Raw genomic sequence first — 14,913 nt, forward strand, 5'->3', positions numbered from 1 at the left:
GGGTGGATATGGGGGGAGGGTGGGAATGGGGCCTGGGGGCACGGGGCTGAGAGGGAATGGGGATGGGACCCTGCTGGGGGAAGCTGTAGGGGGTGGGGCTGAGCCTGGGGGGCTCTGACCCGGGGTCTGGGGGGCGCCTGGGGGGGGCTCTGACCCGGGGTCTGGAGGCGCCTGGGGGGGGCTCTGACCCGGTGCGCCCCACCCTGCAGGAGCTGCTGCAGGAGGAGACACGACAGAAGCTGGCGCTGAGCTCGCGGGTGCGGCAGCTGGAGGAGGAGAAGGGCGCCCTGCTGGAGCAGCTGGAGGAGGAGCAGGGCGTGAAGGCCAACCTGAACCGCCAGATCCAGGGCCTGCAGCAGCAGGTGAGCGGGGCTGGTGCTAGGGTGGGGAGTGGGGGGAACTGCAGGCTTGGAGCTGGCTCTGGGTGCAGCGTGCACTGCAGGGGGAGTACTGTCGGTGCAGGGTAAGGGCTGTAGTGCTCCATGGGTGCAGTGCATGGGGCACAGTGAGGGCGCAGTGAAGCCAAACACTGGTGCAGCAGGCACAGCGGGGGGGTGCAGTTAGTGCCAAGTGCGAATCCAGTGGGCACAGTGTGGAGAATGAAGTGTAGTGGATGCAGTGCAGGGGATGCAGGGGGTGCAGTGTGGAGAAAGCAGGGTAGGGGATGCAGCAGGTGCCAAACACTAGTACAGTAGGTGCAGTGTAGGGGCTGCAGTGAGACGAGCGCTGTGGGTGCAGTGGCTGCCAAGCGAGGGTGCAGTGGGTGCCACATTTCTTGCCCCAACCCCCGCTTGCTCCCGTGCGCTTGTGTCCCAGACTCTCCTGGGCGGGGTGCCGGCGGGCTGGGGGGGAGCCGGGGGGCTTGGGCCAGGCTGACCCGGGTGCCGGCAGGTGGTGGAGACGCGGCGGAAGCTGGAGGAGGACGTGGGCGCGGTGGAGGCGCTGGAGGAGGCCCGGCGGCGGACGGCCCGCGAGCTGGAGCTGCTGGGGCAGCGCTGGGAGGAGAGGGCGCAGGCGGCCGACAAGCTGGAGAAGAGCCGGGCCCGGCTGCAGCAGGAGCTGGACGACGCCAGCGTGGAGCTGGACCAGCAGCGCCAGGCCGTGGCCAGCCTGGAGCGCCGGCAGAAGAAGTTCGACCAGGTGAGCTCCCCCCTCCCCCCAACCCCCGGTTCTCCCCACCCCCCACTCCGCAGCCGCTGCCCCCCCATTCTCCCCTCCCCTGGAACCCCATCCGCGGCCCCCACCCCCCCCGGTTCTCCCCCCCCACTCCCCAGCCGCTGCCCCCCCATTCTCCCCTCCCCTGGGACCCCAGCCGTGGCCCCCACCCCCCGCTTCCCCCCCCAACTCCCCAGCCGCTGCCCCCCCATTCTCCCCTCCCCTGGAACCCCAGCTGCGGCCCCCACCCCCCACTTCCCCCCCCCACTCCCCAGCCGCTTCCCCCCATTCTCCCCACCCCCCAGCCACAGCCCCCACCCCCCCACTCCCCCCCCACTCCCCAGCCGCTGCCCCCCCATTCTCCCCTCCCCTGGGACCCCAGCCGTGGCCCCCACCCCCCGCTTCCCCCCCCAACTCCCCAGCCGCTGCCCCCCCATTCTCCCCTCCCCTGGAACCCCAGCCGCGGCCCCCACCCCCCCCCCGGTTCTACCCCCCAGCCACAGCCCCCACCCCCCCACTCCCCAGCCGCTTCCCCCCCATTCTCCCCACCCCCTAGCCACCTCCCCCACCCCCCCAGCTCTCCCCCCCGACTCCCCAGCCACTGCCCCCCTATTTCTCCCCTCCCTCCACTCTCCAGCCACTGCCCCACCCCCATGGTCCCCCCCCCACTACCCAGCCACTGCCCCCCCATTCTCCCCTCCCCCCAATCCCCAGCCGCTGCCCCCCCCCGGGTTCTCCACTCCCACCTCCCCCCAGCCGCTGCCCCCACCCCCCCAGTTCTCCCCACCCCTTCTGCCCTCGAAACTACTCCCCACTAGCCCTGGCATTGCCCTGCCCCCATGGCCACAGGGCCCCCACCCCGAGCTGCCCCTCATTTCCCGCACTGCTCCCTGCTATCCCCCAACCCCCCCCCCATGCTCCCCTCCACCATAACTACTGACACCCCAGCCCCAGCCACTGGTCCCTCCCCCCCCGGGGCCCCCCCCCACTGAGCGCTCTGGCCCGGCAGATGCTGGCGGAGGAGAAGCTGGTGTCAGCGCGCCACGCGGAGGAGCGCGACCGGGCGGAGGCGGAGGCCCGGGAGAAGGAGACGAAGGTGCTGTCCCTGAGCCGGGCGCTGGAGGAGATGCTCGAGCTGCGTGAGGAGCTAGACCGGCAGAACAAGCAGCTCCGGGCCGAGCTGGACGACCTGGTCAGCTCCAAGGACGATGTCGGCAAGAACGTAAGAGCCCGTCCGGCGCTGGGGCAGGGGCCGGGGCTCAGGCTGCCAGAGGCACCGGGAGACCCAGGGCACGGTGCGTGCTGGGGGCTGGGCCCTTGCAGGGCAGGGCTGTGGTGCCAGCAGAGTTCGCTGCCCGCCAGGTGTTGGCAAGGGGCACGTGGGGAGCCGTTAGTGCGTGCCAGGAGGGGAGATATGGCGCACAGGGGATGGTGCGATGCACGCTGGGAACAGTGCTGCAGGGCACGGCGTGGGTCGTGCCCCCTGGGAATGGTGGTACGGTGCACGCCGGGAGCCGTGGTGCAGTGCGTGCTGGGGGCAGCGTCCCAGTGCATGCTGGGAGCCATGGTGTGGTGCGTGCTGGGGGCAGCGTCTCAGTGCATGCTGGGAGCCATGGTGTGGTGCGTGCTGGGGGCAGCGTCCCAGTGCATGCTGGGAGCCATGGTGTGGTGCGTGCTGGGGGCAGCATCCCAGTGCATGCTGGGAGCCGTGGTGCGGTGCGTGCTGGGGGCAGTGTCCCAGTGCACGCTGGGGGTGGTGACCCGGTACAATCCAGGGGTGGCGTCAAGGTGCACGCCGGGGCCGTCCCAGTGCACGCTGGGGGTGGTGACCCAGTGCAATCCAGGGGTGGCGTCAAGGTGCACGCTAGGAGCCATGGCGTGGCGCCCTCCCGCAGGTACACGAGCTGGAGCGGTCGAAGCGGGCGCTGGAGCAGCAGGTGCAGGAAATGCGGGCGCAGTTGGAGGAGCTGGAGGACGAGCTGCAGGCCACGGAGGACGGGAAGCTGCGGCTGGAGGTGAACCTGCAGGCCATGAAGGCGCAGCACGAGCGGGAGCTGCAGAGCCGCGACGACGCCAACGACGACAAGAAGAAGCTGCTCGCCAAGCAGGTGGGGGCTGTGGGCAGGACGGGACGGGACAGGGGGCTGGCGCGGTGACGGCGGGGCAGGGCAGATGTTGGCGGGGTTGGCCGTGCTGGGCTGGCACCAGACCCATGCAGGGCGCTGGCCGTGTGTGACCCCCCCCCCACCCCCCCCGCAGGTGCGGGACCTGGAGCAGGAGCTGGATGGCGAGCGGAAGCAGCGGGCCCAGGCAGTGGCCGCGCGGAAGAAGCTGGAGCTGGACCTGCAGGAGGTGCTGGGGCAGATCGACGCCGCCAACAAGGGGCGGGAAGAGGCTGTCAAGCAGCTCCGCAAACTGCAGGTGGGGGTGTGGCTTGGAACTCAGGGGCGTGGCTTGGTCCCCCAGAGGGCGTGGCTTGGTTCCCCAGAGGGCGTGGCTTGGAACTCAGGGGTGTGGCTTGGGTAGCTAGGGGCAGAGCATCAGGCAACTGGGGAAGCCAGAAGCTGAGCTGGAGCATCTTGTTTTTCCTCTGCTGGTGTTACAAGACCACAGCATCTCGGGGCCCTGGGGGTCAGTACCGGGACCCTGGTGGCCGGGTGCTGCGGGGGCAGGGTGCACCTTGTGTTATGGGATCCTGTAGGGTGAGGGGGGGCGAGATGTTTCCTCCTTGCTCACAGCCCATCCCCCACAGGCGCAGATGAAGGAGCTGTGGCGGGAGGTGGAGGAGTCTCGCACGTCCCGCGAGGAGATCTTCATCCAGTCCAGGGAGAACGAGAAGAAGCTCAAAAACTTGGAAGCGGAACTACTGCAGCTGCAGGAGGTGAGCGGGCGGAGCTACTGCAGCTCAGGTGTAGGGGCAGAGCTATTTCATTGGGCTTGGAGCAAGGGGGCGGAGCTACTGTAGCTCAGGAGGCGAGGGGCGGTGCTATTTCATGTGGGGGCGGAGCTATTTCATTGGGCTTGGAGCTACTGCAGGTGAATGAGGTGCGGGGTGGAGCTGTCTTATTTGGGGCAGAGCTAGTGCAGCTGTGGGAGGTGAGGGGGTGGGGCTTTTGCAGTCAGGGTGGGCGTGCACGGGGCGTGTGCCTGCCCTCCCCCCACCACCACCCCACCCTCTCCAGGAGCTGGCGGCAGCTGAGCGAGCCAAGCGGCAGGCGCAGCAGGAGCGTGACGACCTGGCTGACGAGCTGGCCAATGGCGCCAGTGGCAAGTGAGTGCCCCGCCCTCTGCTGCAGGCCCCACCCACTGCCACAAGCCCCGCCCTCTGCTTCTGACAAGATACCTGTGCCCCAGACGCTACCCAGAGTCCCAACCCTACATGCTGGGGGTGGACCACACCCAGCCACTCCCTGTTTCTGTCCTACTATGTGCTCTGTCCGCCTCACTCCCTGCCCAGGCCCCACCATTGACCCCCAGTGGACACCACGCCCCCAGCCACATGGGAGGTTCTGCCCCCCAGAGCTGCCCTGCCCCCATCACCCCCTCCTGTCCCTGCAGGGCGGCGCTGCTGGATGAGAAACGGCACCTGGAGGCCCGGATCGGGCAGCTGGAGGAGGAGTTGGACGAGGAGCAGAGCAACACAGAGCTGCTAAACGACCGCTACCGCAAGCTGAGCCTGCAGGTGGGGCCCAGGGCGGTGTGGGCCAGGGCCCTGCAGCCTCGGGGGCAGCGCTGCCTGCCAGGGACGAGTGCCCCCTGCAGCCCGGTGACTCCCTGCAGCCCAGCCCCCCCATCCCACCTCTGAGCCCCTGCCCTGCCCTGCCCCCTGCAGTCTGGTGACCCCCTGCAGTCCGGTAACCCCTGATTGGGTCCCTGCCCCCTGCAGCCCAGCGCCCCCTGCTGGGTCCCCGCCCCACCCCCTGCAGCCTGGCACCCACTAGTGCTGCGCTGGGGCCTGGTGGGGCAGGGGCCGCAGGAGCTGAGCAACACCGCGCCCCCCAGGTGGAGACGCTGATGACGGAGGTGGGCGCCGAGCGCAGCTTCTCGCAGAAGGCGGAAAATGCCCGGCAGCAGCTGGAGCGGCAGAACAAGGAGCTGCGGGGCAAGCTGGGCGAGCTGGACTCCTCCGTCAAGGCCAAGTACAAGCTGAGCATCGCCACGCTGGAGGCCAAGGTGGCCCAGCTGGAGGAGCAGCTGGAGCAGGAGTCCAGGTGAGCCGGGGCTGGCCCCTAAAGGGTACCCAGCATGCCCTGGGGCTGGAGACCTGGTGGGGATGTGGTACCCAGCATGCCTGGGGGCTGGGAGCTGTGGGGGGATGTGGCTGCCCAGCATGCTGTGGGGCGAGAGGTGGGTGTTCTGTCTCTGGGGCTATGGCTGCCCCGGGGGATGCTGGGTACGGTGCCCCCCGGAGCCAGGCGCTGACACTGCCCCCCCAGGGAGCGGCTCCTCTCGGGGAAGCTGGTGCGCCGGGCGGAGAAGCGGCTGAAGGAGGTGGTGCTGCAGGTGGAGGAGGAGCGACGCATGGCCGACCAGTTCAAGGACCAGGTACGGCCCTGCCCCACACCGCTGCCCCACGGCGCCCCCTGCTGGCCCTGGGCCTGCCCCACTGTGACGGAAGCGACAGACATGGCCTTTGTATTTACTTTAAAAATCCAGTAACGTCACACCCCTGCCTCTGCCCCACTGCAACCCCCACCGGTCCCCCAATGTCTCCCCCATCAACCCTGCCCTACCCTGCCCATGTGCCCTGCCCACTCGCACCCCCTGCAGGTCCTCCACAGCCCTCTGCCAACCTTGCCCTGCTCTGTCCCCAGCCCCATGGCGCCCCCTGTCGGCCCCCAGCCCCACAGCGCCCCCTGCAGCTCAGCGCCCCTCTGCCAGCGCTCAGCCCGTCTGGCACAGCCCAGCACCCCCGGCCCGAGCCGCCCGCTCCCTGCCCACAGGTGGAGAAGGGCCACATCCGGCTGAAGCAGCTGAAGCGGCAGCTGGAGGAGGCAGAGGAGGAGGTGTCGCGAGCCAACGCCAGCCGGCGGCGCATGCAGCGGGAGCTGGAAGACGTCACCGAGTCGGCCGAGTCCATGAACCGCGAGGTCACCACGCTGCGCAACCGGCTCAGGTGAGGGGGCCCCGCCCCAGGCACATGACCCCCTGTGGCTGCGGGTTCCCAGCTCAGGCCTCCTTCCCCCACGTCTGACCTCAGGACTCCCCGCCCCCCCACCGCTGCTGTGCCCGCTGACAGCCTAGGGATGGGGCAGCAGTCCAGCCAGCCCTCCGGGGCGTGGGGGGGGTGCTCTGAGGTGTTAACCAGGTAATGCCACCAGGGGGCGACGTCCCCCAGCCAGGCCACCGGTGAGAGGGAGCTGGGCGTAGCACCAGGGTTCTGCAGGGGAGGGGAAACTGAGGCACGGGGAAGTGGACCCAGCTGTCCTGGCTCCCCCCGTCCCCCCCACGGCTGGGCCTCTTTCTCTCTCTCTCTCTCACTCTCTGCCTCTCTCCTGTTTACTTCTCTGTCCTCTGACCCCCAGCAAGTTGGAGCGACTCCAGCGCAAGTACGTGCCCGACCCCCGCCCGCCCCCAGCCCTGTGTGCCGTGTGCCAGTGCGCGCTCCTGGGGCCTTGCGGCCGGGGGGGGCGGTGCTTGGCTGTGTGGGGCTGGGCCAGCCACTGGGACAGGATCTCAGCACCCCCCCCCACTGACCCCCCCCACCCTGGCTTCACCCTGGCCCTGGGAACACCGCTCCTCTCCCTCTCTCTGGCCCCTCCCCCTCCTCTTCTCTGTGCCCCTCCCAGGGGAGTTCTGCCCCTCCCACCGCAGTGACTCTGCCAGTTGGGGAGGGGGGGTCGGGACCCAGTGTGGGAGGCACTTGGTTAAAGTCACAGCAAGGCCCCTGTAGGTGGGGCCAGTGCCCCGAGCTCTGCTGCCCGGCCCCTCTCAAGCCTCATTCCCCAGAACTCCGCCACCTGGCCTGGTCCCACTGGGATGGGCCCCTGGCGCAGGGAGCCCCCCGAGGCCGTTACATGCCATTGTCTGGGCCTGGACAGCGACATACTCCCGGGGTCTCTGTAAAGATTAACTCCCCCCAACCCCCACCCAGGAGCCGTGCAGCACAGAGGGAAACTGAGGCACACTCCGTCCCAGCTGGCTCCCCAGCCCCTGCTGTGTGAGGCTGCTGCTGCGCTCAGCTGGGGTGGGGGGTGTGCAGGGCCAAGTGGGTCACTTCTAGCCCTGCCCCCCACGGCAGGGGGCGCTGTGGGGCCTGTGGGCTCTGGCTGTGGGGTGGCCCATGGGGTAATGGGGCAGGGCACTGACCAGTGGGGGGCCATGAGAATGGGGAGCTCTATGGGGCGATGGCTTGGAGAACTGCAAGTGTTACAGGGAGATGCTGGCGGGGGGCACCGTGGGGCTCACCGACCCCTCTCCCCCCAGGCGCGCCCCCCTGACGTTCACCACCCGCACCGTGCGTCAGGTCTTCCGCCTGGAGGGCGTCTCCGACGAGGATGCCGACGGGCCCGACGCAGAGCCCCCAGCCCCCGAGCACCCACCGCAGCCCCCGCCGGCCGAGCCCCCCGCCCTGTGAGGGGCCCTGGATGTGGGGGTGGGGGTGGATGGGGGCCCCAGTGCAGCACAAGACCTGGCTCAGCACAGGGCCAGGGGCCCCAGCCTGGGCCCTGCACTGGGGCTTATCACATCTCAGCCAGCACTTTATGGTGGGGGGGCAGGCGGCAGCCCACCTGGAGATAACCCCCCCACCTGCAGCAGGGCCTGACCCCCGGTGTGCACAGCAACAGCCCCCCACTGGAATCCCTGCCCCCCCACCCCCCGACACAGCACCCACGGCCTGGGACCTCCCAACCCAGCACCCCCAGCCTGGAATCTCTGCCCCCCGCAACCTGTCTGGGACTTCCCCAGTCCAGAGGTCCCTGGCAGGAGCTTCACAGCCCCACTGGGCTCTGCCCGCAGCGGGGAGGAGGTGGCTGGATCCAACCCTGGTTTTCCTGCCCAATCACTGGGCCCAGGAAGTCACAGCCCAGGCCCTGAGATTGACCCCGCTCGGCCTGGGAACCCTGGGCCCTCCCTCACCCTATGGCCTCCACCAAGCCCCAGCTGCCGGCTCCCTGCAGAGAGGGGCCCAGGTCTTTCGGGGCTGGGTCCCAACTGGCTGGGCTGATGTCCTCTGCACCCTGCCCAGCGGCCGGCTCCGGGCACACCTGGCTCGCTGTACTGGGGAACAGCCCCCACCTAGTTCCCCAGGCCCCACGTAGGGAAACTGAGGCACGCAGCCTTCACCATTCCCAGGCTGTCACAGCTGTCCCCACCCTGGTCCCAGCTACCCATGTCCTGCCCCCTCTCTGGGCCCACCTCCCCCCATGGCCTGCCCCTCCCTCATCCAGCTACTCCCGTGGCCTGCCCCTTCTCTGTGCCTCAGAGCAGACCCTCAGCCCCATCTCGCTCCACACCCTGTCCTCCCTCGAGCTGTGGGCACTGTGGAGTTACCTAGAACTGCTAAGCTCCCCCCGCCAGCAAACGCTGGGTTGGCAAATCCCCCTGCCCTGGCCTGGCCACGCTGCTCTCTGTGCCCGCGGGGGGTGGGGGGGGCGTTGCGCCACTGGGGGCTCCCCTGGCCAGGCACCGCACAAGCCGTTGGCTCTGCCCCAGTTTTTAAGCACTTCCCCGGCCGGTTTGTGTCACCCAATAAAGTTCATCTCGGATTTACCTGGGTGTAGCTGCCCTGCTGGGGGGCGGGGGCGGGTGGCTCAGGGCACAGAGATGGGGGCTTTATTGGTCTGGGCTCCCCAGCGTGGCGTTCCCAGGCCAGCCGAGCTGCGGGGGTCCTGGCACCTAGTGCCAATGCAGCCAGAGGCTGAAAGGCAGGGGCCAAGCCAGGGGGAGAACCCAGGAGTCCTGGCTCCTAGCCCCCAGCCCACCTCACCCCTTCACCCACTACTACCTATTCCCAGCTCAGCTGCAGGGAGAACCCAGGAGTCCTGGCTCCCAGCCCACCCCCCGCTCTAACCTCTAGCTCCCATTCCTCACTCCCCCCACCCGCAGAGTGGGCTGCAGTGAACCCAGGAGTCCTGGTGCCTCGTTTCCCACTGGCACTCTTTCTTCTTCTGCTGGTTGCAGCTGGGTGAGGCCCGGGGGCTGTGTTCGAGGCCGGGCTGCGAGGCGGGGGGGGGTCAGGAAGAGAATCTGAGAGGGCACTGAGGTGGACCCTGATGGCTGCCCCTATAGGGAACCTGCCCCACCGTCCTGGGAGCCAGGGCCCAGCTCTGGCTGGGGGGGCATAGGGGTGCTATGGGGAGTGGGTGCGCTCCAGGGGGAGAGCCCCCCCCCAGACCAGCCAGTCCCCCTGCGCTAGGGCTGGAGAGGAACTGGGGACTCCACAGCTGCGAGCTTCCCCACGCAGTGCCCCACGGCGCCTCTCCCCAGCGCTGCGCTCTGCCGGCAGCCGCCCCATCAGCGCCGGGGCCCGGCCCGGTGCAGGTGCAGCCTGGTGATGTGGACCTATAGCGGGAAGGGGACGCCCCGGGGCCACGCCACCGCCAGCAGATGCAGGTTCCCCCCGGCCCAGCGCCCTGCAGCCCAGCGCCCCCGTCTGAGCCCCCCGCCCAGTGCCCCGCTCTGAACCCCCCGCCCAGTGCCCCCTCTACCCGCCCTGCAGCCCAGCGCCCCCCTCTACCCGCCCAGCGGCCCAGCGCCCCCCTCTGACCCCCCCGCCCAGCGCTCCCTGGTGCCGCCCTGGGGCAGCCGGGCCGGGCCGGGGTCCAGGGCACCCCCAGCCTCGCGGGAGGCCCGAGCGGCCCCAGGGATCAACTGACACCAGGGCCGGGGTGCGGGTCGCAGACGGAAGACGAGGGCACCGGGGGACCCAGCAGAGCCCGGCCAGCGCCCCGGGCGCGGGAGGGGAAGAAACGGCCCCAGGTGGCAGCGCCCCCCGGCCCAGCGTCCTGCTGGGGTCCCCCGTGGCCAGGCGAGGGGACCCCGCGGCCGGGGGGTGGAAATGGGACGTGCGGTCAGAGCGCAGGAGGAGGCGGGCCGGGGGCGCCGCGTCGGGTACACGCCGAGCTCCCAGCCCGGCCCGGAGCGCTCGCGGGGAGGTGGCGGGGAGGTTTCTGGGCGCGGCCCGGCAGCAGAGCAGAGGGAGGCCGGGGGGTCACAGTGCTCGGGGCTTGGCCCAGAGCCGGGGGGGAAGCTGCTTCCGGCTCCGTGTGGCCTCGGGGCTGACGGGGGGCGCTGCCTGCTCAAGCCCCCCAGGGCCTGCCCCGCCCCATTGCACCCCCCGGTACCTGCCCCGACCCCCCCACTGCACCTTGGGGCTGTGGCTCTCTCTGGCTCCAGCTTTTCTCCCAGAGCTCCAGCTCCCCCGCCGCCTGGCTCGGCCTTTGCCCGGCTGCCGGGGCTGGGCCGGGGGAACTGCCCGCATCCGCCTTGGCCACCGTGCCACGGGGGCAGCCGGGATCCCCGCCCGGTGCCAGGCCCGGCGCGCTGCCAGTCAGCCAGACGCCCTCGCTCTGCCCAGCCCCCGCTCTAACCACTGCACCCCACTGCCCTCCCAGAGCCGGGACAGAACCCAGGCGTCCTGGTGGCCTCGCCCGGCGGCTTTGGCTGGGCCCTGCCCGCTGGGCGCCCCGCTCGCAGGTGGTTCCCACCCAGGGTTTGTTTTGCGGCCTGGAGGCGAGGGGGGCGGGGGGCTCTGCTCTCCCCTGGCCGGGGGGGGCTGAGCCTAGTGCAGGGCAGCAGATGTGTGTTGGGGGGTCGCTCTGTCTGCCTCCCCCTGGCCCAGGCAAGAGAGGCCTCAGGTCGGGGCCCCGTCGGGGGGGGGGGGCGCAGGACGCCGGGGAGTGGGGCTCATCTGGGGCAGGGGGGGGGCTGGGCCTGGGGGGCAGCCGGGCGCGTGGCTCCGCTGGGGGGAGGGGCGGCCAGGCTTTGCCCGGGTACTTGCCATCAATTCGCAGCAATTGCGGTAATTGCTCGTGGCGGGGGGGCGCCGGATTCCTGCCCCCCCGCGCCCCATTGAGCCGGTCTCCCGGGAGCCGCCGGCGCGTGGCTCCCGGCCCCCGAATGGCTGCTACGCGCCAGGGCCGCTTCCCCGGGGAAGGAATGTCCTAATTGGGCCGCGGGCGGAGGCGGGGAGGGGGGCGCGGGGGGGGGAGACACACAGATGGGTTAAGATAAAACCATCGCTACCTGCCCCCCGTTCTTGGCACGTAAGGGGCCCCAGCCCCCCAACTACAGCAGCCCGGGGCTGAGGTACAGCGGGGAGGGCCCCCCACAAACAAGCCCCCACCCAGGGCCCGCTGGGGGGGGAAGGCCCTGGGCCCCAGTCCCTCAATTGTTGGGGGGCACAGGGGGGCCGGGCAGGGGGGAGGGGCCAGCCGGCGCCTGTCGGAGCATCGTCCAGCATCTCCCAGCTGCGCTCGGCCCCCACCCGGGGCTGGCTGGGGGCGCAGGGGGTGAGACGGGGCACCCCCCCCCGCAGAGAGAACGGGGGGCGGGGGGAGCCAAGCGGCCCCCCTCCCCCACACAGTGCAGGGGGCAGCGGATTCTGCACAGCCCGGGACCTCGAACCGAGTAAGTGTCGGGCGTCGGGGGGAACCAGGGGGCGCTGACCTCTTTGAGCCGGGGCTGGCCCTTGTCTGGAGACAGAAACCCCCTCGCCCCCCAGCCCAGCCCTGGGCTCGCCCCCCCCCCAGCGCTGCCGGTGCCCCCCACTCCCGCCCTGGGCTCGGCCCCCCCCGCCCTGCCGGTGCCCCCCACTCCCGCCCCGGGCTCGCCCCCCGCCCGCCGGTGCCCCCCACTCCTGCCCCGGGCTCGCCCCCCCCCCCGCCCGCCGGTGCCCCCCACTCCCGCCCTGGGTTCAGCCCCCCCGCCCCGCGCTGCCGGTGCCCCCCGCTCCAGCCCCGCAGCCCCCGCCCACGGTGCTTTGGGGTGCCCCACTGGCTGGGCTGAGAGCTGCTCCTCATTCCCGCAGGGCTCTCCTGGGGGACGGCCGGGCCCAGCCGCCGGGAGCCGGGATGCAGCCGGGCAGGCGCCGGTCCCCCCAGCAGGGGGCGCTGTGCGAGTGCGGCCGGGACCTTTTCACCTTCGTCACGGTGGCCTCGTCCCACATCATGCGGACGCTGCAGAGACCCTGCAAGAGCCGCTCCGGCAAGAGACGGGTGAACCACCGCCGCTTCCTGCACGGCCAGATCAGCAGGTGGAGCCCCCGGGGCGCTGCTGGGGGAAGCTCGCAGCCCCTCAGGGAGCTGCTGGGGGAGGCTCGCAGCCCCTCATGGCACTGCTTGGAGGAAGCTCGCAGCCCCTCATGGCACTGCTGGGGGAAGCTCACAGCCCCTCTGGGCATTGCTGGGGGAGGCTCGCAGCCGCTCAGGGAGCTGTTGGGGGAAGCTGGCAGCCCCTCATGGCACTGCTTGGAGGAAGCTCGCAGCCCCTCAGGGCACTGCTGGGGGAAGCTCACAGCCCCACTCCTCTGTCCACAGGCAATTCGCGGATATCGAAGCTGCTACGCGCCGTCTGGCCGCCTCCGTCCTGGCCCAGGAGGTCCCCAGGGACCCGCCCTGCCCGGCTGAACCCCAGTGTCCAGGCCCAGAACCTCCCGCCCCAGCTGCCAGCTCCTTCCTGGGCGTGGCGGAGGCTTTTGCAGCCCCTGAACCGGGGCCCAGCTGGGCCCTGAGTGTGGCCTCCTTGACCCCTGACCCCGGCGACCTCTTTGACCCTATCACTGTCCCTAACGATGCGGGGCTGTCCCCCAGCTGGGCCCTGATTACCCATAACCCCCTGGGGCCTAGCCAGAGTCCTCTGCCCTGGAACCCCCTCTGGGCCCAAAGCCCCTCCCAGCTACCTGCCCCTCCCTCCGCGGGGTACCCTGTGGGAGTGGCACCAGGGGAGTGGTAACCACGGCAACTGTCCCCACCTCCCCCAGCCAGGTGCTTCTCCCCCAGCCCCATCCCTCCACCTCTGTGGGAAGTGGGGGACCCCCCCCGGTGTCCCCCCACAAATGGCTGCATTGAGGAGCCCCAGAGGGGGCTGCTGGGCTCTGAGCTGGTGTGTGGGGGGGTAACAGCCTGGGAACTCTGACCCAGGGGGCGCCTAGAATATGGGGTACTCCTCAGATCTGGGGAGCCCCCCGATCTTGGGGGCAGCCTCAGTGTGCCACCTGCCATGGGGCTGCTCCCCAGCTGGGGCATCTCTTTGAATCTGGGGGGGGTCACTAAATTGGGGGGGGGTCACTCAGGTGTGGGGAGGTCTTGCCTTGGCTTTAGGATTGCCAGCCTGCACGTGGGTGGTCGTTCTGAGGTTGTCACACCTCAGGGGTAGCCTGGTTTGGGGGTGTCAGTCACCTGGGGGGCCCTGGGGTCTCACAGAGCTCTTTGGGTTTGAGGGGGATCTCTGAAGTTGAGGGGTGCCCCTGTCGCACCAGTAACAGCAAGGTGGGGGAGGGCTCCCCGTTTTTGTCCTGCCCCCACCTCCCAGAAGCTGGGACCTCTGCTTGGACACAGGAAGGGGGAGCCCCCAAATAATTCCCTGACCGTCCCTCCCTCCGAGCCGTCTGTGTCTAATAAAGAAGAGGAACATCTCAGCCAAGCGAGGTTTATTGTGGGTCTGTTTCCATCAAGTTCCCACCACAGGGGGCAGCGTGGGGGGGCTGACAGAGAAATGCCCCAGGAGCCAGTGCCCCCCCATGGCAAGGGGTCTGCACACAACCCCCCCCCACTCCTCACCCCAGAGGGGCCACGATCTAGCACCGGGCGAGGGGTCCCTGTAAACCCAGCCTCTGTGCTCCACCCCAGATTGGTCGCCTCTCCCTGTGGGGCAGCTCCTGTCGCCGCCACATGTGTGGCCAGAGGGGCACACAAGGAGCACCCCAGCCTGTGGGCTACAACTCTAGCTGCCCCCCAAGCTGTGGGCCCCCCCCAGCCCCCTTCAGCACAAGAGCCCAGTGGGGTGAGGGCAGCTGGGACATGGGGGCAGGGGGGTCTGGGTGGGGGAGTGCCTAGAGATAGCACAGCCCCCCTGTACCCCAGCCCCACAAGCCTGGCGGCCAACGGGCTCCCTCCCCTCACTGCACTGCTTGTCGGGGTCCCAGCTGGGGTACAGTCCAGCTAGTGAGCCACACCCCAGTCAAGCCCTGTTCCCCTCTGAGCCCCACCCCCAGGGTCAGTCCGCTCCAGGCTGGCTGTCACCTCTGTTCCAGTGCTGAACCCTGAGGTGCTGCCAGGTGCTGGGAGCAGCAGGGCTGTGGGGCGCCATGGGCAGTGCCCCCCCAGGGACCGACAACCGGGGGGACTGGGAGGCCATGGGGCGGAGCTGTGGTGGGGTGAGAGCTGGCGGGGGCAGAGTTTGCCAACGGGGATCTGATATCAGATCAATTGGGCCAAGCTGCCCCCACCACCCTGCATCTCTGCACCTGCTCCCCCCACCCCCGCACCAGCCCCCCAAGACCTGCCTGCAAAATAGGAGAGAGCCCAGCCTCTGGTGTGTGTTGTCCCATGTGGGAGGGGTTTGGCCCTGTTGGGGGGTCCCCGTGGGAGGGGCTTGGCCCTGGTCTGTGGCACGGTGTGGCTGGAGCGAGGGGCTGCGTGTGGGGTGGCCCCCATCCCGTTGCCGGAGCACCGTGAGCCCTGGCCACCCACAGGGTACCCGGTTCAGTGCCCCAGCGATGTCGGCTTAGAGGCCAGCGGCTGGGCCTCACGGCGTGGGACTGGGGCTCCCCCATGCCAACGCCCACCTTCAACAAGCCCCAGGAATGGCCACTGC

General features: G+C 70.1%; 1 protein-coding gene across 6 annotated transcripts in view; it reads left to right on the forward strand.

Annotated features, from left to right (window-relative positions):
• The window catches only part of LOC142025196 (myosin-10-like), a 41,656-nt gene extending 32,794 nt beyond the window's left edge, over nucleotides 1–8,862 (forward strand). For 4 of the 6 annotated variants that reach the window (XM_075017759.1, XM_075017763.1, XM_075017760.1 and 1 more), the window contains 13 exons: nucleotides 210–362; nucleotides 892–1,140; nucleotides 2,165–2,377; nucleotides 3,051–3,263; nucleotides 3,415–3,576; nucleotides 3,908–4,036; nucleotides 4,338–4,426; nucleotides 4,714–4,837; nucleotides 5,158–5,366; nucleotides 5,592–5,700; nucleotides 6,099–6,271; nucleotides 6,681–6,704; nucleotides 7,582–8,862. In XM_075017759.1, coding sequence (XP_074873860.1) covers nucleotides 210–362; nucleotides 892–1,140; nucleotides 2,165–2,377; nucleotides 3,051–3,263; nucleotides 3,415–3,576; nucleotides 3,908–4,036; nucleotides 4,338–4,426; nucleotides 4,714–4,837; nucleotides 5,158–5,366; nucleotides 5,592–5,700; nucleotides 6,099–6,271; nucleotides 6,681–6,704; nucleotides 7,582–7,732 — 1,998 coding nt within the window. In that variant the 3' untranslated portion in view covers nucleotides 7,733–8,862. The remainder of the gene's footprint in view (nucleotides 1–209; nucleotides 363–891; nucleotides 1,141–2,164; nucleotides 2,378–3,050; nucleotides 3,264–3,414; nucleotides 3,577–3,907; nucleotides 4,037–4,337; nucleotides 4,427–4,713; nucleotides 4,838–5,157; nucleotides 5,367–5,591; nucleotides 5,701–6,098; nucleotides 6,272–6,680; nucleotides 6,705–7,581) is intronic. The other 2 variants (XM_075017761.1, XM_075017765.1) reach the window with 1 other exon arrangement.
• The last annotated feature ends 6,051 nt before the right edge of the window (nucleotides 8,863–14,913 follow it).

Source organism: Carettochelys insculpta, chromosome 22, assembly GCF_033958435.1.
Source record: "Carettochelys insculpta isolate YL-2023 chromosome 22, ASM3395843v1, whole genome shotgun sequence".
Lineage (NCBI taxonomy): Eukaryota > Metazoa > Chordata > Testudines > Carettochelyidae > Carettochelys > Carettochelys insculpta.